The following is a 24,455-nucleotide window of genomic DNA, read 5'->3' on the forward strand; positions in this document are numbered from 1 at the left end:
CTGTCTAGAGACACATCTCAGGGCAGACAGGGCCCTTCTGGACTCTCCGAGTGTACTGGGGCATGAGGTGTGATGGAGATGGAGCAGCTGTCATCAGAAACCCAGGCTTCTTCTGAGGCACTGCATGAATAAGTGACAGCAGTGGCTGCTGCCAGTCCACCAGGGCTCTGGCTGGGGACAGAGTAACCTTTGTGTCCCTGGGTTGAGTCTGCTCGGTTGTGACCACCCTGAATCCACCGCCCAGCATGACAGAGTGAGTGGGGCCAGAGCGTCCTCTCAGCTTGGACTGAGGTGAGCATCAGGGTGCTTGTGGGAAACCAGCAGCCACTAGAGAAGTCTCTCTCCACCTTCTCCACCCTGATTTAGGGGCAGGCTAGCTCATGCATGCCCCCCAAGTGGGGTCCAGGCCTCTCACAGCCCTCCTGTTCATTCCAGAAGCCTTCCAGCCAGCAAAAGGGTCTCATCTTCCCTGAGTACGCTGCCAGTATCAGGCCTCCCAGGCTTTGGCTCTCCCCGTTCACTCCCCAGGAGGCTCTCCCCGTTCACTCCCCAGGAGGCTCTCCGCCTGTGTGATCTCCCTTTCCCTTTGCCTTCCGAGGGGCATGGGTCCCTATCCATTACTTGTGTTCCCTTCCTACCCATTTTCCAGTCAGTTGCAGTGAGAACCATTCTACACATAGATATTTTTTATGCATTTGTCAGGGGAGGTGAAATCCACATCCAAGTCTTACTCTGTGACCTTGATTGATGCCTTGCATTTTAAGACAGAGAGACGAGTATCTGAAATATATGCATACATATCTTGAAGTTGATGGAGAATTCTTCCTGGATTGAAAAGTTGATTCTTGTGTAGATACCAATTCGTTCCAAAATTATTGCTAAATGTGGTTTTAATTTGTCAGAAGATAATTCTGAAGTTCAGTGAAAAAAGTAGCATGACAAAGTATGGCAGCTTACCCTCCTGGTATAAACTGAAAGTGACGAGGCACCACGGAGAAAGTCTCAAGTGTTGGAGTTTGAAGTAGAGTTCTGACCTTGGTTTCTCCATGACTCTGAGCACTTTCTTTGACACTCTAAGCCTCATTTCCTCAACTGTACAGTGGAAACCATGATACAGCTAAGACCTTAAGCTTGGTAAAGGTTATGTGAATTAACATATGTGACAGGTTTTGATTGGCATAGTTGTGCTTCTCAGTACATGTTAGCTAATATATTAATTATTACTAATAAAAAGCTAAAAGCCGGTACAATGAAAATAGTAAAGGAATACATTTACAGTTATTAAAGGAAATGTATCTATAATCTTTATTATACAGGATGGGTCAGGAATGAAAAATTATTCAATAAAAGGGAAATTGACTATGTGAAAAAGCACTTTAATCTAATTGTAACTTCATAATATTGGGGTAATAATTTCTACCATGACTGAACATCAAAATGTAAAATGAGCAAACAAAGCATCAAATATTAATAGAGAGTGCAGACATGTGTTTACCTTAATAGTAGATGGTTTTCTAAGCATAAAACTATTTTAAGAAGTCATAAAATCCAGGTTCAAAATTTAAAATTGGAAGGTAAACAACAAACTGGAAAAAGTAGAACTTACAATCCACAGGTTTATGTCAACTAATTTATGAAAAAAGTTTCACTTCACTTGCCATCAACAAATTGTAGTAATAATTGAATATTGAAATAGTCTTTTGAATTACAATCTAGCAAGTAAAAATTTTGTGTTTGTGAGAGTGAAGTCAGACTATTACACATATATTTAAATTGGCACAATATATCTGAAAAGTAATTTGACAATATATAAAAACTTAAAATCATTCTTGACTAGGAGTAGGTATATATACAGTTCAGTTCACTTGCTCAATCGTGTCCAACTCTTTGAGACCCAATGAACCGCAGCACGCCAGGCCTCCCTGTCCATCACCAACTCCCGGAGTTCACCCAAACCCATGTCCATTGAGTCGGTGATGCCATCCAACCATCTCATCCTCTGTCATCCCCTTCTCTTCCTGCCCTCAATCTTTCCCAGCATCAGGGTCTTTTCAAATGAGTCAGCTCTTCACATCAGGTGGCCAAAGTACTGGAGTTTCAGCTTCAACATCAGTCCTTCCAATAAACACCCAGGACTGATCTCCTTTAGAATGGATTGGTTGGATCTCCTTGTAGTCCAAGGAACTCTCAAGAGTCTTCTCCAACAGTTCAGAAGCATCAATTCTTCGGCGCTCAGCTCTCTTCACACTCCAACTCTCACATCCATACATGACTACTGGAAAAACCATAGCCTTGACTAGACGGATCTTTGTTGACAAAGTAATGTCTCTGCTTTTTAATATGCTGTCTAGGTTGGTGATAAATTTCCTTCCAAGGAGTAAGTGTCTTTTAATTTTGTAGCTGCAATCACCATCTGCAGTGATTTTGGAGCCAAAAAACATAAAGTCAGCTACTGTTTCCTCTGTTTCCCCATCTGTTTGCCATGAGGTGATGGGACCAGATGCCATGATCTTCATGTTTTGAATGATGAGTTTTAAGCCAGCTTTTTCACTCTCTTTCTCTTTCATCAAGAGGCTCTTCAGTTCTTCTTCACTTTCTACCATAAGGATGGTGTCATCTGCATGTCTGAGGTTATTGATATTTCTCCTGGCCATCTTGATTCCAGCTTGTGTTTCTTCCAGTCCAGCGTTTCTCATGATGTACTCTGCATATAAGTTAAATAAGCAGGGTGACAATATACAGCCTTAACATACTCCTTTTTCTACTTGGAACTAGTCTGTTGTTTCATGTCCAGTTCTAACTGTTGCTTCCTGACCTGCATACAGGTTTCTCAAGAGACAGGTCAGGTGGTTGGTATTCCCATCTCTTTCAGAATTTTCCACAGTTTATTATGATCCACACAGTCAAAGGCTTTGGCATAGTCAAGAAAGCAGAAATAGATGTCTTTCTGGAACACCCTTGTTTTATTGATGATCCAGCAGAAGTTGGCAATTTGATCTCTAGTTCCTCTGCCTTTTCTAAAACCAGCTTGAACATCAGGAAGTTCACAGTTCACATACTGCTGAAGCCTGGCTTGGAGAATTTGAGCATTACTTTACTAGACTTCGCTGGTGGCTCAGTCGGTAAAGCGTCTGTCTACAATGTGGGAGACCTGGGTTCGATCCCTGGGTCGGGAAGTTCCCTGGAGAAGGAAATGGCAACCCACTCCGTTAATCTTGCCTAGAAAATCCCATGGATGGAGGAGCCTGGTGTCCATGGGGTCACAAAGAGTCGGACACGACTGAGTGACTTCACTTTCACTTTACTAAGTACATACGCATATGGGCAAGTGCTATGAGCTCTTTTCTCGGATTTTAGGATAACCGTGTTGTTTATTTATAATATTTACTTGTTTCCTACAAAAACTGGAAAAATCAAAATAAAGGGAAAATATTTTGGTAGGAATAAAGCAACCTAGACTTTAAAGATCACAGCCTCTGTTCACTTTGCTTTGCTTTTCCTGCATCGCCATCTGGTGTCCAGAATGTGGATAGCTTCTGATACCATAATTTGTAACTACTGCCTGATGTGCAAAATTTTATGCAGTTTATTTAACTTAGATACTCCATCTAAATCATTTTATATAACATAAATTTGTTATATAAACTATTTATAGTAGTCAACTGTGTACAGTATTTTACACCTATTTTCTAGTTTTAAAAAATACCCATGTTCCAAGGCAGGCCAGTCTGAATTTGATTTGTTTTTGCTGACTATCTACACAGTGTGAGCCCACAATTTTACACTATATTACTTCTTCATGGCAAAAGAAGAAAGAGTTTGAAATACATAGGTGAAGTAATTAAAGGCATACTGAGTGATTTAATAGGTCACATTTTCTCTGCAGTTCGAAGTAGAAGAATATCAGTTTTGGGTTTATTTTCCCTTTGCTTCTTCAGCATTGCAGAGGAAAACTGCTCGAGCCCACCAACCTCTTCAGGGTGAGCTTTTGTTCTCCGTGAAGGGTATTATAGGTGCCGTTCCTCAACAGGGTTGCTTTCTAGGAATTTGATGCTTCTTTGATTTGTGTGTATCAGGCAATGCCAGCCTTTCAGTGTTTGTATCCTAAATTAATCCAAAGAGCCGTAGAGCCTCCTCTCTCAGAAATATTTCGTGGTTTTTTTTTTTTCTTATTCAGCATAGGATATCAAAACAAAAAATAGACATTGCCTTTACAAAACCAAGGGTTTAAAATATTTCAAAATATTAACAGTTTGTTTGGGCCCTAAAGTATTTTTTAATTTGGTGTGTGTACTTGACTGTGATATTTAATAGGAAAGTTCATTGGAAGCATTAACATTTACTGTTCCTGGTTATGCTCAGAGACTGTTTCCATCACTAAACTAATGTTTGAGGGACACTTGTATCATTACACTAATGAACTTTATGTAAAGCTCACTAAACCTGATATTGCTTATATGAATCTGTCTTGTGAATATAGGAATCCATTCTTATTTCATCATGTGGAGTATACTAATGGTTTTACTAAAATACTTTTTAAAACCATAGAGTTGCAGTTGATTTAAAATATACTGTGTGTTGGGCTCCATGGTTCTGCATACATCTTCATTTGGATATTTTAGTAGTATCTGTTTGGGCAAAGTATATTTACAGATGTACACATTCAATAAGATATCGGGAACTAAAATACAGTTCCTACACTTAGAAGCCTTTAGCTCAATAATTGCTTGAGGTTTGTGCCCTGCTTTCTAATTTTCTTAAAGTCCACATATTCATTCAGTAAATATTGTGTTTATGTTTATTGTATACCAACTATATGCATACCTATTACTATGTCAATTATAGTGGTAGGATGGATGTTTTCTTTGACCGTGGCTTTTAATCCAGTTGAAAGTTTTTAATCAGAATATCATACAAAGAAATATAGAATTATAAACATGATGTATTCCATATAAAAGATAGATTTAGGCCTATGAGAACTTTTAATGGGGATGATTTGACCTAGTCAAGGAAGATCATGAAAGCCTTTTATAAGGAGAGGCTGTTGAGGTAAGTGGACAAGCAAGTGAAGAAAAGAGTGGAAGGAGCAGGGTATATGAAAGAGGAAAACAAAAGAATGTCTGAGTTCTGGGGCAGAGACACATCCCACCTGATTTCTACCCCAGATACATATGTTAACCCACATACCTTCCTGTCTCAGTGTGCTAAGCAGATTTTCTCAGCACTTCTAGGAAGGAATCTACTTGGTTGAACTTTCTGGGATCAGGAAAGGAACGAGTTTGATGTGAATTTGGATTTGAGTCTCTGTAGGGTTAATGGCAGCCCACTCCAGTACTCTTGCCTGGAAAATCCTGTGGACGGAAGAGCCTGGTAGGCTGCAGTCCATGGGATTGCGAAGAGTCAGACACAACTGAGTGACTTCACTTTTGCTTTTATGCATTGGAGAAGGAAATGACAACCCACTCCAGTGTTCTTGCCTGGAGAATCCCAGGGACAGGGGAGCCTGATGGGCCGCCGTCTATGGGGTCGCACAGAGTCGGACACGACTGAAGCGACTTAGCAGCAGCAGCAGGGTTAATTAGGGCTTTCCTGATAGCTGAGGTGGTAAAGAATCTGCCTGCAATGAAGGGAGACCTGGAGTTGATCCCTGGGTCAAGAAGATCCCCTGGAAAAGGAAATGGAAACCCACTCCAGTATTCATGCTTGGAGAATTCCATGGACAGAGGAGCCTGGCTATACAGTCCATGGGTCGCAAAGAGTCAGACACAACTGAGCAACTAACACACTTTTTAGGGTTAGTTAAGTGTACATATGTTATAAATATTTTCTTAAAAGATGGCAAAAGCAGAACTCCTTAAGTATATTTTCCATCACCGTGTAGTATTTCAAAGCTTTATGAGTGATAGTTGTTCAGTTGTAAAGTTGTTTAGTCGAAAGAAAGTTGTGCAGTTTCAGTTCATGAAAGTAAATCTGTTGCTCTTTTTCTGTTCTAAAAGCAAGTGAGCCTAAGATATCTGTGAAATATATACTTATCTAAGCTGGAACTTTTCACATTTCTCATCTCTTTCTTGGAGAATAAAATTTGCCATAGGGACTTATACTTTATAAGTTATTCTTTTCTCTGCATTATTTATGCATTTTTAATTGTGGTATTTCTGTTATACATCACTGAATTTGTATTTAATGAATCAAATTTACATTTAATCAGTTTGTGTTGAAGTGATTTAATGAGATACTTTGCTTTTCTATGTTAAAAGCAGGTCAAGGTCAACTGAAAGACTCAGGGCAATACATTATTCAATGTTCATTTTTTACATAACTTGTAACTATCAAGTTTTATGATTTAACTAAATCACATAATAACATTCCCTGTAATAATGTCTAATTATTCTTTAAGGTCAGACATTTTACTATTAATGTATTGGCAATCTATTGTTTACGTTTGCTTTATTTTATTTCATTTTTACTTTCTAACGTGGGAATTCTCACATTCTTCTACTTTCAAAACAGAATGTGTAGATTAAGATTGTGTGAAATTTTCAAATAATGTGAGAAAAAAGGCAGTGCATTTCAGATCTGAAGATAATATTCAGAGACTTCCCTGTTGGTCCAGTGTCTAAGGCTCCACTCTTCCCTGCAGGGGGCACAGGTTTGATACCTGGTCAGGGAACTAAGATCCCACATGCTCTATGGCACAGACAAAATAATAATAATAAAAGATACAGAATTTCCAATGTTTGAATTTATTAAAAACAGAAAACAAGTATATCAGAGCTTTGTTCTCATATATATGATGTACCTGAACATAGCATTCAAAGCAAAACTGACAAAGAACTGAGTATTTATCTGTGTAGGACATTTTTGTTGTTGTTCAGTCACTCAGTCGTGGCCAACTCTTTGGGACCCCATAAACTGCAGCATGCCAGGCTTCCCTGTCCTTCACCATCTCCTGGAGCTTGCTCAAACTCATGTCCATTGAGTCATCCTCTGTCGTCCCCTTCTCCTCCTGCCTTCAATCTTTCCCAGCATCAGAGTCTTTTCTAATGAGGACATTTTACTTCCTGTTTTATCTATACTCCCTGCAAACCTTCCACCTCTGCCTTTACCCTGATGGCCTTGCCTCATCATCCATTCGAGACAAAAGCCACAAGCAATAGTGTCATCTTCCCACATCACATTTCCATACACCCAATGTCTGTATTCAGCCCTCAGTCGTCTTTCCTGGAGCAATGAAGTGAACACTATACATGGTTTCTTAAGGGGTTGTTCCTCTACAAGCCACCCGTATCCCATCCTTCCCCGTCTTTGCAAGAGCTTTGGTTTTCACCTCTGTTCTGTTTCCCGCATCATTTTCTTCCTTTTCTCTTAATATAAATCCTCTCTTGCTCTGATGACCCTTCGCTTTGAAGACTTCCCTTGACCCTAGTTTGTCTCCGTAGGGACCACCCTTTTCCTTCTCTGCCTCTCAGCCGAGGTGCTCTGAACACTTGCCTCTGCAAGGCTAATCCTTCTCACTGTTGTTCAGTGCATTCCGTCGTTCCAGTTATGTTCCACCCCGCCTCCAGATGCTGCCTGTGTAACTGGATGAGTTCAATGGGCTCTTTTAAGTCCTCATCTTTTCTGTCTCTGTACCACAATGTGTTCTACTTGAGATCGTTGGTTTTCTTTTTTCCCCTCTCGTCATCTAAGACAGTCCCATCTCCCGATTTCCTTCCTGCCTCCATGGGAACTTACTCCTACTCAGTTTTCTCAAGGACTCCTCCTCTGCTTCACTTTTATTCACATGGTTTTAAACCAAATTTTTCTGCTGAAGCTTTCCATTTTTTTTTTTTAATCAAGACTTCTTTTGAGCCTGTTGCTTTTAACATGATGATTTCTTGACATTTTCATTTGTGTATCTCACATATTGAAATCTCATCCGCACTTGAACTTTCTGCCTCTCTTCTCTAATCCTCTAGTGTTCCTGAACCCATCCCTTCTCTGTCCACCCAGACACCCATGTCAGAAACCTGGCCATCATTCAAGACACCACTCTTTTCTTACTCTCCACCACCACTGCCTAGTGATTCTGTCTCCAAAATAAGTTTTGGATCCCTCTCTTTGACCACTTCCATGAATAACAAAATCCCTTGGTCTCCTAAGCTAAGTTACTGCAGTAGCCTTCTCCTTATTTTTCGTCCTTTACATTTTCCTCACCTTAAAACTACTACCCAAACAGCAACTAGGGTGAGCTATTTAAGTTCTAGGTTAAATTATTTTACATTTGGCTTAAAACCTTTTGTGACTGGCTGTTCAATAGAAAATATGTTCCTAATTGTTCAGCGTTTCCATCAGACACTGCACAGTCCATCCCTGCCTCCTGCCTGAGGTCATTTTTATATGACTGAGCTAAATCTCCATTTTCATGTTTCCCTAAGAGGGGTTGTTTTTTTTTTTTCCTTTCTTTCTCTCTGTCACCTAAGGGCCTTTTTGCATGTGTTCTATTTGTCTGGAATGTTCTTCCTCTACTGTCCTCAAGGAAACATTTCTTTGGAATCACAGGAAATGCCATTTCTTGGGGAAACTTTCTTCCCACTGCTCACAGTCTGAATTAGAACCCATTATCTCTTAGAGCTTAATATTATATGGCTTTACAGAACACATCATGACTTATTGTAATATTTTGAGAGGTGCTGCATGGGTGCTTAAAATCCCAGACTCCTGCCACAGTGCTGGCTTGAATCCTGATTCTCTATTTCCTGTGTGAGTATGGGCAAGTCTTTTAACTATGCTTAAGGTTTCTCATGGATACTAATAACTTAATTGTAGATCATTTTAAGAGCAGAAATGCTTAATATTTGTAGAGAAAATAGTCAATGTAGCACAAAGCAAACCTTGTGTATGTGTGTGGATAATTTACCTCATGTCTGAAGGCACAGGGCTCTCGGCTGGCACACACAGTCCGGGACATACAATAGGCTGCCAGTGAATGTTCACTTCATAGAGTGATGAGTTGTACAGTTCATCATGTTAGTGTTCAGGGAGGACCTTCAGAGAAAAAAAGAATGATAGTTGTAAGAATATATAATCACTATGTAAAATTTATGTTTTGGCTTATGATCCACTTTTTTTAAATTTACTTTTTAATTGGAGGGTAACTGCTTTATAATATTGTGTTGGTTCTGCAGTACAACACAGATCAGCCATAATTATATGTGTGTGTGTGTGAAGTCACTCAGTCGTGTCCGGCTCTTTGTGACCCCATGGACTGTAGCCCACCAGGCTCCTCTGTCCATGGGATTCTCCAGGCAAGAATACTGGGGTGGGTTTATATATATATATCCCTTCTCTCTTGAGCCTCCCTCTCCCCCTCCCACACCTATGTTTCTGATCTGAGGATATCTTCAATATTTGATCTGTCTAGTCCCTTTTAGCAAGAATGTTTTTATTATTATTATTATTATTCTATTCCAGATGTGACAGTCTAGCCCCAAGAGGCTAAGGGGCTTGTACACACAGCAGAGGTAATAAATGATAGGATGATCCCCCTCATAGCAGCTCCCTGGTCTTCTTGCTGAAATCTTATTGTTTCTATCTTTTTGGAAATATCCTGTGAACTATATGAATACTTTGTATATGGTTGGTGAAATTACTGTGGTGATATTTCTTAAAATTTCAGTTTGAGGCAGATATGTTAGAGCCTGTTTTCTCCTCCTGCAGCCTCTTTGGACTTCGGGCCCTTATTGCTCACAGCAATAACTCTGCGGAGACCTGCTTACCCGTTCTCTTGCTCCATGATTCAACTGTTTTCCTTGTATAACCTCTAGAGTGATAGTGCTGAAAGGCCACTTTTGTTCTTGATTCTTTCAGATTACGTTCCTGTTTTAACTCTCATGGTGAGACTACCATCAAATTTCAAATATATTAAACCTCCGTTCCTATCATTCCATGTACTGTATTTCCATTAAGCTTTTCCTTACACAAGGCAAGTAAAATGCTCAGTTTCTCCTTGTATTCTCTGCAGGCATCATCATATCATTTCTGGATTCTGAATTTATTTCATTGTTTGTTGAGTTTTTTTTTTTTTTTTTAATCTAAATGCTCATAAAATTTGAGAGCTGGAAGGGACCTCACATAACTCAAATCCCAAATTTATCATCAGGGAAACCAAACTAGCTTCAGGAATGTAACTGAGAGGCTTAATTACTGTTACAGTAGGAATTGGGGCTTAGATGAAATTACTGTTTGATCTTTAGTGCACCTTTGTTACCAGTCTACTCACTTTTCTTTCTGAAAGAGAAAGCAGTGCGTTAGGATTGAGAAGTATAACATGAATTCAGTGAAAATTACATGATTGATTTTAATGTTCATATTTACCTTTTTACCTTTTGCAGTTTAACAGCAATGCCCAGGATGTAAGCTGTTTTCAGCACCTCGTCCAAGCAAATGTGAGAAATAAGAAAGTGTTGAAAGATGCGGTGAATAATATCACAGCAAAAGGAATCACAGATTATAAGAAGGGATTTAGTTTTGCTTTTGAACAGCTGCTTAATGTAAGTATCAATGCTGTCCCCTTTGTCTTTTATTATTGAGTTATAGAATCTGAATTTCAGTATCCTGGTAGTTACAGCTCTGTAGGATTAGGTAATAGTGCTATTTTTCATTCATTTAGAAAGTGTATATATCCAGGCTTTAAAAATCTTTTGAGCTTTTAAAAAAATTTTTTAATACAAAATTCAAATGTAGGTTTTTTCTTTTATATCTTTTATCCCATCTTTTTTTTCCCAAACTATATTTAAAAAAGACATTTGTTGAATTATTTAATTTTGAATAAGCACTGGAAACTTAGTTGATACATTTAGAATATCATTTATTTTTTCTTATCTCAATTAGTACTATATTTATTTGGAAACTTGTGCTTTCAATCATCAAATGGTTTCTGATGAAATATTTTAGTTTTAGTTTTAAACATCAGTTTTTGAGTCTTTAGGTTGTTCCTAAATGTATAGGAAGGTCCAAATGGTAAAATCAAAGTGGACAGAAGGATAAATCTCAGAGCAGAGATTCCTTCCAAAGTGAAAATTCCTTTGAATGAGTCACTGATGTCTATAGCTAGTCTTTTATACTCTCCACACCTACTCCCTACCCTGTATCATAACAATGTTATAACATGAATCTCATACTGCAGACTAATATTTTCAAATGGCCATGTTGTCTGTTTCATTTCGAACTATTTGAAAGCAGGAGCTATCATTCAGATTTATATCTCTCATAAAGCAATATTATTGCAGTGGTTGAGAATACAGATTTAACCTCTATCTGCCTTGGTTCCCTCACTGGGGTTGTAGAAGGAATGTCCATAGAATCTGCAGATATAGCCAACCACGTGAGTGTGTAGTTATTGGGTTGATGAAGAATTAATACATAAATAGCAGGATGCTGGTACAGAATCAGCTTATAATGCCTATCAAATTTGCTAAGTCATTGAATAAGCCGTTATATTTAGTCTTTTCTGCAAATTTGATTTTGTTATCTCCTATGAGTATCTTCTAAACAGTTTTCAAGGTCTCTGATTGGATGATGACTCATTCATTTGTTCATTCAGCCAATATATACCCAATGCCTTACAGTTTCCTGTCATAGCACATTGATGAAATTGTAGAAATAAACAAGAAAGACCATTTGCTCTCAAGAAAGTTGAGCATAACTTGCTAAGTCATCATTTCTCATATAACATGTAGTGCTGTTACAGGGTATTCATAGTGTGTTTGCTCAGGGTATCTCAGGGAAGTGGCTCAACTTACCCAAAGAAGTCAGAAAGTTGTTGCTTTTCCTTGAAAATGGGATTGGGAAGAATGAGTAGAGTCTAGATAGATAATTAGGGGGGCGGGAAATCATTTCAGGTTAAAAGAACACCAGAGATTTAAAAAGCACAGAAGCATGAAGGGTTGTGCACATTGAAAGAATTGCAGGTTTGTTGACATGGCTGGGCCATAAGCAGTAAAGGAGAAATGATGAGAATGGAAAGGCCATGAGCTATCCTTAAGTGAGGTATGTAAGAGCAAATGGGAAGTGTGCGGTAGGAGAATGATATGGTCTGATGAGTGTTCTAAGTTAAGAAGCTGTTGTAGAAATCCTGGTGTTGGATTAGAAGTGATGTTAAGGTGAGGGACCAAGTAACTATTGGAGTGGTAGGAAGGGTTGCTGAGAAATGAGTGGGGGTGACTCCAAGTTCTCTGAGCTGGAAAACAAGGTGGAGGGTGGCCTAGGAGTCTACATTAAAGGAATGTGAGTGTAGAATTTTTGATTATTTGGAGTTTGAAGTAATATTTTTCTTAGGTACAATTAGATAAGCAAGTAAATAGTAGAAAAGCAAAGAAATTCAGCACTGCAGTTTTCAGGGGAAATTGTCTTTGTTAAAATTCATGTGATTATTAAATGATGTATGTGCATTAATAAAAATGAAAACTCAAAACTTTTGAAATGCAAGCACAGGTAATTACTAAAATAGGATATATCCTTTCTGCAGTTAAGGAATGTTAGGGCTTTTCATAACTTCTTTTTCTCTGGAGTCAATAGTCAAGTTTTCTAGAGCTTAGCATTTTAATTATCCTTAGTGTTGTCAGTTGGCCTCACTCATTCCCTCATATTCAAGTTTTTGTTGTGAAATGATGAGGAGGCATCTCAAGCCTGATGTACTGCTTCACAGGCAGTTACAATACGGGGGCCAGGTTAACTCCCACATTCATTATTAGTTACTTATAAAATATGGTCCAACCTCTGTTGGCCTCTCCTACTGCCTTTGTAAGCTGTAAATGATTTTTAACATGTCCTCAGCTATTCCTGTAGTAAATCTCATATGTTTTGCTTTCCACATGTCTCTTAGGTATTACAGTTCTTTATTTAAAAATAATTTTCCCAAATGCACAGCATGCCTTGTTGAGCTGAAGCATGTTTTGTCTTTTTCTTACACACAGTACCATTCCTTGTCTTCTGTTTGTCCTGGCACGGTTTACCCTTAAGATCCCTGAATCAAGTGTCCAATAGAATTAGACATTGATTTGAACTAGTCTTCAGTTAGCATTTCATAAAATATTGACAAATATATGAGATGGATTTTTCAAAAAAAGTTTTGAATGTGTATATAATAGATGCTGTGCTGCATAGCTACATAGCAAAGTGTGCTATGAAATCCCACACTAAAGTAAATTACCAACCCTAGCCATTGTATTTTTATTGACGTGATCAAGTTTTTCCTTACCTTAATTCCTTCTAAGCCAATTTTGTATAATTGTTGTGACAGTGTGATTCTTTAGATAGTTGCAAATCCAGTGAGAATTTGCTGAGGTAGACTGTTCTACCACAAGTCCTGAGAAGTCTACTTAGAAAAAAAAAATGTTGAAAACAAAACATTTCTTCATTTCTCCTTTTGTGAGTGTACTAAAAATGAACAGCAAGATGCAGTGTGCTAACTTTGATATTTATATTCTGTAATAATAATACTCCCACTATTTAAAAAAATGAAACCAAGTCCTGTGCTAAAAACTGTCACTTTTTTGAGATGGTCTTTTAAGTAAATATTATTTTGCCCATTTATATATGCAGATAGAAAAGATAAGTCATCAGAAAATTTAGTTTTCGATTCAGGGATTTCAACACCTTTCACAAAAGTATATTGATGATAAAATATGTAACTATTTTATGGTCAAATTTTCAGATAATTACCTTCCAAGATAAGAATGGTTTTTGAATGTGATAAATAGAATTGGTCACTACTTGAGTTTTCACAATGCTTAGTTAAAAGCTTTAACTGCCACTGGGCTAATGGCCTAGTCAGTGGAGTGAGAATATATGAAACAGGATTTTTTCATCAGGTAAAACAACATATTGTCCTCATTACTTTTTCCAACAGGAAATGTGATTTACCTTTTTTGAAAAATAGAAATAAGGACCTTCAATAAACTCAAACACTATTGGAGAATTAGTGATTTTTAGACTGTGTTGTCGGAGAAGGCAATGATACCCACTCCAGTACTCTTTCCTGGAAAATCCCATGGATGGAGGAGCCTGGTGGGCTGCAGTCCATGGGGTTGCTACGAGTCTGACACGACTGAGCAACTTCACTTTCACTTTTCACTTTCATGCACTGGAGAAGGAAATGGCAACCCACTCCAGTTTCTTGCCTGGAGAATCCCAGGGACAGGGGAGCCTGATGGGCTGCCATCTCTGGAGTCGCACAGAGTCGGACACGACTGAAGCGACTTAGCAGCAGAAGCAGCAGCAGTCCAGTAAAACCATAATCACATGTGGGTGTTGAGTGCTTGCAGTGTGCACAGTCTAAACTGAAATGTGTTATAAGAATACACTGAGATTTTAGAATTTACTATGAAAGAAAAAATATTCATTTTCTCAATTTTTATATTGTTTTGATGTTAAATTGACTATTTTTGAGTGACTGAGTTAAATAAAATATATTATTAGAATTTCAGAAAAAAAAAGAATTTCAGATATTTCTTATTACATTTTTTAATGTGGCCATTAGAGGGATAAAATTACAAATTAGCTTCAGATTTTATCACCTTTAAATATCACTAAACTAGAGGGCTGACATTTTCAAAGAAGCTGAGCAGTCATTAATTAGTGTGATTTTTTTTCTTCTCAGCAATTTTGCAAACATATTTTACAACATTAGAAAGGCTGAGATTATAATTTCAGGCCTCAAAGAAGCTCAGCTTGGTATATTTCATGTGGCCCTTTGATGCTAATCCATTGTTTTCCTAAGTCCAGCTCTTTGAGGGACCTTAAAGAAAATGTAAGAGAGGATGTAACATTGGAATTGAGCCTTTCAGAATTAGAACATATGTGGCAGGTTGAGAGCAGATAAGACAATATTCCGAAAATAGCTGTCGACATTTACCAAAATATGAAAGAGCACTGTGTGTTGGGATCAGCATTACAATTTCAGAAATGTAAACTGAATAAAGTAGGAGGAAGGAGGAGTAGAGAGACGAACAAATATTTGTAAATGGATTGAAAATATACATGAAAGGATGTGTATGTTTTATTAATATTATTTTCTGTTTCTGGTATATATTATAGAGGTATAGAATTGATACCTTGTCCATTAATCACTTTAAAACCCATGTGTTAATTAACCCCTGAGAGGTTATTATGTATTAGGCATTCGTTCAGACAAGGAAACTATTGAACAAAAAAGACAAAACTTTATACCCTTTTGGCACTTAATATTCTATTGGGGGAAGTCAATAATAAAAAACAAATTATATACTGCATATAAACAAATGTGAAATGCTGTAAAGAGTGCAGCTTGGGAGGGCAGATTGCAGTTTAAAATGCAGTTGTTAGGAAAGTCCTCAAAGGCTAGGTAACATTTGATCAGACACCCAAAGAAAGGGAGAGCGGTGGGTGTTGAAAATGAGGCAGAGCCTGTGTAAGGAGGCACAGGCCTGGCTTGATCCAGGAACCTGTTCTTAGAATTGACTATTGAACAGATACTTCAGTCATCACTTGCAATCTGCACACACTTTCCATTTTGCTTTTATACTCCCTCCCTTTTACTATGAATGATATACAATTTTATTGATGTATTTTACAGTATAATGTGTCTAGAGCCAACTGCAATAAGATTATCATGTTGTTCACGGATGGAGGAGAAGAGAGAGCTCAGGAGATATTTACCAAATACAACAAAGACAAAAAGGTGAGTGTAATTTTTCTGATATTTTAAATTTAATATTAATTTAGGTGGTTTTAAGAGAGTACAGCAAGAGTGGTAAGGGAAGGTGTTTTTGGTTAAAACAGTAGTGTGCTGACTATAAAGACATACAGCTCATGCATTATATGCCAATCACTGAATTAAATGTCAAATGTCTTTTGTGAAATTCACAAGTACTTTATGACTAATTTATTAATAAAATAATTTGAACCTATATAGAGGCCTGTATAGAGGCCTATAGAGAATATATTTGTTTCTTTGACTGTTTTACTGCAGAGAAAAGTATTGTACAAAGGCCTGTTTGAAAGTTCACCAGTGTAGCTGAGCCTACTGATACTGTGGAAGATATCAAATGTAACTTTCTTTTCTATCACTCCTACAGTCAGCTTAATTTTCTGATACTCTCCATATTTTATAAGAGGGCAATGATTCTCAACTTCATTTCCTTAAATGCCAAGAATCCATAAATAAGTAACGAAAAATTATAGCTTACGTCTTATGCTTTCAGAACTTCAACAGAAATTATATATTTCACAAGGCACCCTTCAGGGTAAAATGCCCATCAACTTTGGTTTTAATTAGAACTCTCATCATTGACTCATAGTTAATGCTAAAGAATTGTTTTATGTGTGTGTAAAGGATTAAAAAGAAGGAAAAATGTAAATTAATGCATTTAGGTAAATATACATAGGGTAGAGTATTGATGAAAATTTTTGAAACACTTCAAAATACCAGTACTTTCAAAGAGTTGACAAGATACATATGTATAACTTTGAATTGTTTACAAATGTTTTAATACTCAACTCTTTGAAACTGCATATGCTATTAAAGTATAATGTCATATGACATAAGTTTAATGTAAGGGTTAAGTTTTTTAAAATATCTAGTGACTTTGATTATATAGAAGAGCCATTCCTTTTGAAAAAGTTGATAAATGGACTGAACTGTTAATAGCCTATAAATATTTTGAGTGGTATCTTGTTATTGTGAATATTTGTTTCAGAAATATCATCAGAATGAAGAGTAATGGGAAAATACAGATGCATTAAGATATAATGTAGCTTTCTTACTTTGTTTAGTAACTACTACTCATTGTTCAAAATTCAGGGCAGTTGCCACCCCTGGAGGATGTCCTGACATCCTTTGCTCCCACTTCATGGTTGTTTAGGTGCTTGTGCTCCGATCCCACAGCACAGTTTGTCTGACCCTCCCTGTCTCTTCACACTGATGCTACCCATGAGATCTTTTCTCTGGTCACCCTCTGGATGACAAGGTCCCACATGACTAGGCCTCTGTGTTGTTTAACTATGAACTCTTAGCATCCTACAAGAAGCACGGATTCAGAGTTAATTCTCAATACATGGCAATAAATAAAACTTGAGAGTGTCTAACAAAAGTTGGAAGCATGATTTCTATTATAGAACAAATTCATAATCATAATAGTCTGGGTTAAAGAATATTTCACTTATTTAAATATTCTCAGTTATATAAAATTGCCATGTTTTGAAGAATTCAAATGTAATAAAATAAATTTAATCTAAATTCATTTCTATTAATACATTTATTTCAGTATTATTCTAATCATACACTGATAATTTGGAAAGGACTTTTTAGCATCTTCTTGTCATAAGTTTATTTTATTATCTTATGACGAGGTGCATAAGTACAAGCCCCAGTGCTTTTCATTTTTTAATGAATATAAGTTTAGTTAAATCACCTTTTCTTTAATTTTGATATCATCCAAACTAACAAGCAGGAATCATTCAGCTCTGAACATTTTTCTTCAAAAAGGAAGAGTTTCTTAAATATGGAAATGAATATTGCATTCTGTATTGCAATTTGTGCCAGAGATATATTTTAATTTCAGAGTACAAAAAAGTTTAACAAGTTTAAGTAAAAGAATTTAACTGTATAAAAAGAGAAAAACAATCAACTTGTTATTTATTTTTTTCCTCTCTGAAAACTCTTTTTGCGTGCAGAAGTAACATTATTGTCTTGGAGGCATATCATAATTTTCATTTTTTCCATAAAAGAGATTTTATGTCATAAGGAAAACAACTGTATCCTACCCTCCATTTTCACAAATTGTCTAGTTGATTGAATAAGTGAAAAATTTACTAGTTGAAAGCCATTTTTCTATGTATATATCCAAAAAATGTCCAATCTAAATATTACTATCTTGAAACACTGCTTCTCATCTCCTTCACCTTTTATAGGAACTCCACGTTTTAAACAAAGTCATTTTGTGACATTCTAAACCACATAAGAAATGATTCATATCACATTCACTTCTTTAAAACTTATGAATCTAATCTGTACTCAACAGTCTTGCTGTTTGCCTATTAATAATATCTCTCTGCTGTAAGGACACACACTTCTCCTAAGGACATAGAATTTTTGTGAATTCCAAAGAAACTTTGAAAATTAAGTAGTCAGTGCTTTCTATGATTTTTAAAATAAATGTATAGTTAGCTAAGAAAAATTAAGATGTCCTTGGAATTAGAAACTACATTTTTTTTAATGGGAGTCTAATTTAGGGGCTGTAGCAAAGTTCTGTGATATACACTCTTATACATGTATACATATTTACATACACAGGCATATGAACACACATTTATATCTGTTTTAAATGGACATTGATTCTGTCAATCATATCTCTAGAAACAAGGGACCATGTGTGGTACTTTGGCTTAGCTCTCTTATGTAAAGTGCTATAAATAAATTTCAACCACTGACAAGCGGGTAAAAAGTGATCAAGGAATGAGGAAATACAAATCTCAACATAAACTAATTTTTTTTCTAAAATCTTTGCAAATTTGCTAAGAAAAATTAGGAAAAATTAAGACAGTCAACTCTGGGTAAAGTTTTGCACACATTTGTGTGCATACATACATTTTTTTTAACAGTGGAAGAGCTAAGTCATTATTTTAACTTAAGGTTAGTAAAGGGATATCCAGACAGAGAAAGCTTATAGATACAAAACAGAGAAAGGATAAATGATGGAGATCCTTGAAAGAGAAGGGATTGAGAAATACAGAGCACAGATTTCTGAATTAGACAATTAGGAATTGTATTTCTTAAATCATTGTTGTGCCATATTTCATTGCACTCTGCTTCCAAGTTCAATGGCTTTTTAAAATTTTCTAATGTGGAAAACTATGTTAGACAAAAAATTTGTTTCTTGGTATTTGCATGTTCTTATCCACTAACAGTGATGATAGCAGACGATTTTTAAGTCACTTATGTTTTTGAGTGTGTTTGTATTTTGTCAAGACAACATTACACAGTTAATTGTTTATGCCAAGGGTGTATGTATGCAACTAGTGTGTATAAGAGAGATTTTTCCATCATCTTCAATATGTCTTCAAATGGTTTGGGATGAACTGTCAAACCCTTTCTCACTTTCCCTGCTTATTCTGACTTCTCTACCTTCCACTCATCCACCCAGTGTGAGAGATTTGCTACCCTCAGGCATGTGGATGCATGGAAGATCCTTGTCTATCTGTGTCATCTAAGGATGTGTATGACCAGTTATTTACCTGTAAAATTCATATTTATTATGCAATAAATTTATCAACTCAGAACTTAACTAGCTACATTTTCTTTCAAACAGCCAATGTATAAAACTGAAATTTGATAGGTAGTAAAATAAAAATTTTCAGTACATGTAAAATTCTATATTCAACTATAATTTTACTTTAAAACATGCCCCTTAAGATAGACATTCACTTGTAGCTTAAAAATATTGAAATTGCAAAGTCACAAAATTTGGAGAGCTTTTAAAGAAAAAAAATCGGAAAACCTCTTTTTGAATCCTACTTTCTCCCCAGGCCTCTTGCTTGGCATGAATGTGACTGAATGCTTCATTTAAACCCATTTGTCATCCAGATGACATTAGAAATCATTCAGAGCAACCCAGATAGGTGTGATGAGGTCCACCCATAGAGCTGATGAATGAGCCTGCAGATACAGAGCACAATTTAATGAGGCCAAAAGGTTTGAGAATTAGAACAAAATGTTTGGGTTCTTTTGAAATGTATTACTCTTGGGAATTAATCTACCTGATTATAGATAGGTACAGCTTAAAACAGAGTCCATGTTAATCTCCTCACACAGCTGTTCCACATTAAAATGCATTCACTTTCTAATCTTTACCTGCAACTCTGCCATTCCTTAGGGCTCAACCATGTGTATGAGACTGCCTTAAAAATGGAGCCAAAACCAAAATGAACTTTATCATAGATTCCAAACAAATGAACAAAGGAAACTGACACCAGACACAGAGTTGAAAGATAATTCCCAGGTCTAGCAAAAGTAAAGATAACTTAATTTTCTGTAGATTAGCAAAGAGATCGGTTAGCAGTATACACTTAAGATTGTCTAGCCAGCTATAAAATTGTTCTTGGATTCTTAGGTTAATTCTCAGAATTAATCAAAAATAAAAAGACATTCAAAAATCTATAAAATGAAAATTTCAAAATAGCTAGTAAACTAAACGAGAAGAATAAATGAAAAATGCATATGATAGATGTGGGATAATTTTGTAAAATAAAGAATGCATAGCTAAAAAATTATAATTGCCTGACAATAGATGCTTTATTTTGTAGATTCTTTCAAAAATGATTGGCAGTCTTTCTATTTTTTGTCAGATCCAGAAGAGAAATAATCTGTAGCCTACAAAAATCGAAAGCAAATCACAAATGGCTAAATCTGTATATGTATATAAAAATACATATATTTTCACTTTTATACAGTAAAAGTGAAAATCACCAACTACTTTTTCAACTCATGGTAGGAAAAATAATTCATGGGAAATAATTCATTGCCTTCTTGGTAGTCTCTGCCTAACTTCTCCATCAGGCAAGAATGAAGCCTTTGGAAGGAACGTTCAAACCTCTGATAATAGAGGATATTCAGACTTGTGGAATATTTAATACTGTTTAGAAATGCACTGCTTTTAAAAATTTTCATGTAATTTGGCACTTTCAACCATTTCCAAAGGATTTTCAGTTTTAGAATGGGAACTATAGCCGTGTTCATAAAAACCAAATATATTACTTGTGCTAGAGTTAAGGTATAACTAAAAACAATAATTTTAAGTAATATTGGCCCTGCCAGTAGATGATCAACTTAAAATTCATGTCGTGTGCATCTGTGTAGTGTCCTTCTCTGACAGATTTGTTTACATGTGTTCTTTGAATGAAATTAGTATTGATAATTCATTACCTAAACTAAGGAACAGTTTCTTTGGGTCTGAGTATTAACTACTTCCATACATTTTACAGAGTCCTTAATTTGATGGCTAGAACAGATCCATTGAAAAGTGAGAATAAGTATTACATTAAACAGAAAATATATTAGGCCATAGAGTACCACAAATACACTTGAAATAATTTCTAGGTAGAATTGTGCCACCTAAAATTGGGATTGCCTTTTGTTGATGTGAAATCACAGTACCAGGAAGGGCATTCTGTTCTGTTTTTCCTGAGGCTGTCTTCTCAGATTGAAAGCTCTGCTTGCCATGTAGCTCCACACAGAGATCTTCCCTGCTCAGACTTTCTAGAGTGGTCCCCTTTTCCTACACACTTTATTATTCTCTATTTCAGTACCATCTTTCCTCTTTGTTTTCTTTCTCCCAGATTACCATTTTTAAAAAATTATTTTAATTATGTACTTATTTACATTATCTTGAACTCTCTTCTGTTAAAAGCTCTAAGAGGTAGGGGTTGTATCAGCTTGTAAACCTACCATTGACTCCTTAGAGGCTAAGAAGGGCTTGATGCACAGTGGTTGCTGAGTAATTACTGAAGATGCCCAACATAAATGAGTAAATGTAAATATGCAATTAATCTCCTATAGTAAACTAAGTCTAGTCAAGACTATGGTTTTTCCCGTGGGCATGTATGGATGTGAGAGTTGGACTGTGAAGAAAGCTGAGTGCCAAAGAATTGATGCTTTTGAACTGTGGTGCTGGGGAAGACTCTTGAGAGTCCCTTGGACTGCAAGGAGATCCAACCAGTCCATTCTAAAGGAGATCAGTCCTGGGTGTTCATTGAAGGACTGATGCTAAAGCTGAAACTCCAATACTTTGGCCATGTCATGTGAAGAGTTGACTCATTGGAAAAAACCCTGATGCTGGGAGGGATTGAGGGCAGGAGCAGAAGGGGACAACAGAGGATGAGATGGCTGGATGGCATCACCGACTCGATGGACATGAGTTTGAGTGAACTCCGGGAGTTGCTGATGGACAGGGAGGCCTGGCGTGCTACGACTCATGGGGTCACAAAGAGTCGGACACAACTGAGCAACTGAACTGAACTGATAGTAAACTATATATAAAACACTCATATGATACTCAATAGCTTTGACCTTTTACAAGAAAATAATTTAAAATTATATGTTTTCCTTATAAGTGGAATGTTGTTGTTGTTGTTGTTCAGTTGCTGAGTTGTATCCAACTCTTTGAAACCCCATGGACTGCAGTGTGCCAAGTTTCCCTGTCCTTCACCATCTCCTGGAGTTTGCTCAAACTCGTGTCCATTGAGTCAGTGATGCCATCCAGTCATCTCATCCCCTGTCATCCCCTTCTCCTCCTGCCTTCAATCTTTCCCAGCATTGGGGTCTTTTCCAATAAGTTGGCTCTTCTCATCAGGGTGGCCAAAGTATTGGAGCTTCATCTTCAGCATCAGCCTTTCCAATGATAATATTTGGGGTTTATTTCCTTTAGGATTTACTGGTTTGATCTCCTTGCAGTCCAGTGGACTCTCAAGAGTCTTCAAAACCACAGTTTGAAAGCATCAGTTCTTTGGCACTCAGCCTTCTTTATGGTACAAATCTCACATCCATACATGACTGCTGAAAACACCAGACTTTGACTAGATGGACCTTTGTTGGGAAAGTAATGTCTTTTTGTTAATATGCTGCTAGGTTTGTCATAGCTTTTCCTCCAAGGAGCAAGTGTCTTTTAATTTTATGGCTACAGTCAACATCTGCAGTGATTTTGGAGCCCAACAAAATAAAGTCTGTCATTGTTTCCATAGCTTCCCTATCTATTTGCCATGAAGTGATGAGACCGTATGCCATGATCTTAGTTGAATTTCAAGCCAGCTTTTCACTCTCCTCTTTCACTTTTATCAAGAGGGTCTTTAGATCTTTGCTTTCTGCCATAAGGGTGATATCATCTTTGTATCTGAGGATATTGCTATTTCTCCCCACAATCTTGATTCTGGCTTGTGCTTCATTCAGCCCAGCATTTCACATGATGTACTCTGCATAGAATTTAAATAAACAGGGTGACAATATACAGCCTTGACATACTTCTTTCTCAATTTTGAACCAGTCCATTGTTCCATGACTGGTTCTTCTTTACCTGCATACAGGTTTCTCAGGAGGTAGGTAAGGTGGTCTGATATTCCCATCTCTTTAAGAATTTTCTACAGTTCATTGTGATCGACAAAGTCAAAGGCATAAGCATAGTCAATGAAGCAGGAGTAGATGTTCTTCTGGAATTCTCTAGCTTTTTCTATGATCCCATAGATGTTGCAATTTGATCTCTGTTTCATCTGCCTTTTCTGAATCCATCTTGTACATCTGGAAGTTCTCGGTTCACTTACTGTTGAAGCCTAGCTTTGGAGGACTGAACATTACCTTGCTAGCATGTGAAATGAGTGCAGTTGTGCAGTAGTTTGAACATTCTTTGAACCCATAAACAGTATGAGAAGGCGAAAGTGGAATGTAGAGTAAAATTAATGTTCCACCCTTGCATATGCCATTTTACAATTAGGGGGACTTAAGTTCATATAAAAAACGATTGTATTGATGCCACCTCTCCTTTCATACTGATCAGTCCAACACATAGTTCTTCATGAGTATTCTCATTATTTGTGTCAGTGAAGTATTTAGCGTTACCCAAGAGGAACATCTGAAATAACTATATCACTTATGTTGTGACCTCTCAGCTGACAGTCTTCTCTGCAGAGCTAAATTGCTTAGAAATGAAATGTATCCATAGCTTCTTTCTCTGTTATCAAATCCTGTCAGTGCATGCAGATAGAAGGGGAACCTGAACTTACTCCCTTATAATCTTAATATGCAAGGATGATTTATTGTAATTGTTAACATTTTTAAACACGACCATAATCCCAAGGGCATGTATCTTTGTTATATACCCACATGCAAGACATGTAAGAGAGAGATCAGCTAGGTCTTTAAGATCATGTAAGCAAAAACTACTGCATTTCCTTTTCCTTTTTAAAGTTGCTCGGTGTGATTTACTGAAACAAACTCACAGGTCACTTACTAAATTTGTTCCTTTGTCAGGCCCTGGGAAATGCCATACAGGCATATCTTATATGGACACAGCGGCATTTAGACAGTATCTTTTTCTTTGGAGTTTAATCTTAGATGCAGTAGAGCAAATAAAATTTGTCCCTCTGGGAAGGTATTATTTCAAGTTAAGTTCTTTTTGAGGCGTGAAAATGGAAAATGTTACCTCACTGAATTCTGATGGTTTGACTATAGAAGACATTGTAGTCATCATCATGATGTCATCTTTATTACTGTAGCTAATATTTATTGTGCTTATAACTTTCCATATAATACAAAAGCTTTTTATGTATCACTTCATTCACAGTTGTAATAGCCATATGATAAAAAGGTTTTTATCACCATCAACATCGTCCCCATTTTGGAAATAAGAAAACCAAAATTTGAGAAGTTTAACGAGCTTGCTGAAAGCTAT

At 36.7% G+C, this 24,455-nt stretch overlaps 1 protein-coding gene across 7 annotated transcripts in view; it reads left to right on the forward strand.

The window, feature by feature from the left end:
- Window positions 1-24,455, forward strand: part of CACNA2D1 (calcium voltage-gated channel auxiliary subunit alpha2delta 1) — a 541,059-nt gene that overhangs the window by 435,979 nt on the left and 80,625 nt on the right. For all 7 annotated transcript variants that reach the window (XM_069586656.1, XM_069586658.1, XM_069586659.1 and 4 more), the window contains 2 exons: window positions 10,374-10,532; window positions 15,596-15,700. In XM_069586656.1, coding sequence (XP_069442757.1) covers window positions 10,374-10,532; window positions 15,596-15,700 — 264 coding nt within the window. The remainder of the gene's footprint in view (window positions 1-10,373; window positions 10,533-15,595; window positions 15,701-24,455) is intronic.

Source organism: Ovis canadensis, chromosome 4 (assembly GCF_042477335.2).
Source record: "Ovis canadensis isolate MfBH-ARS-UI-01 breed Bighorn chromosome 4, ARS-UI_OviCan_v2, whole genome shotgun sequence".
Lineage (NCBI taxonomy): Eukaryota > Metazoa > Chordata > Mammalia > Artiodactyla > Bovidae > Ovis > Ovis canadensis.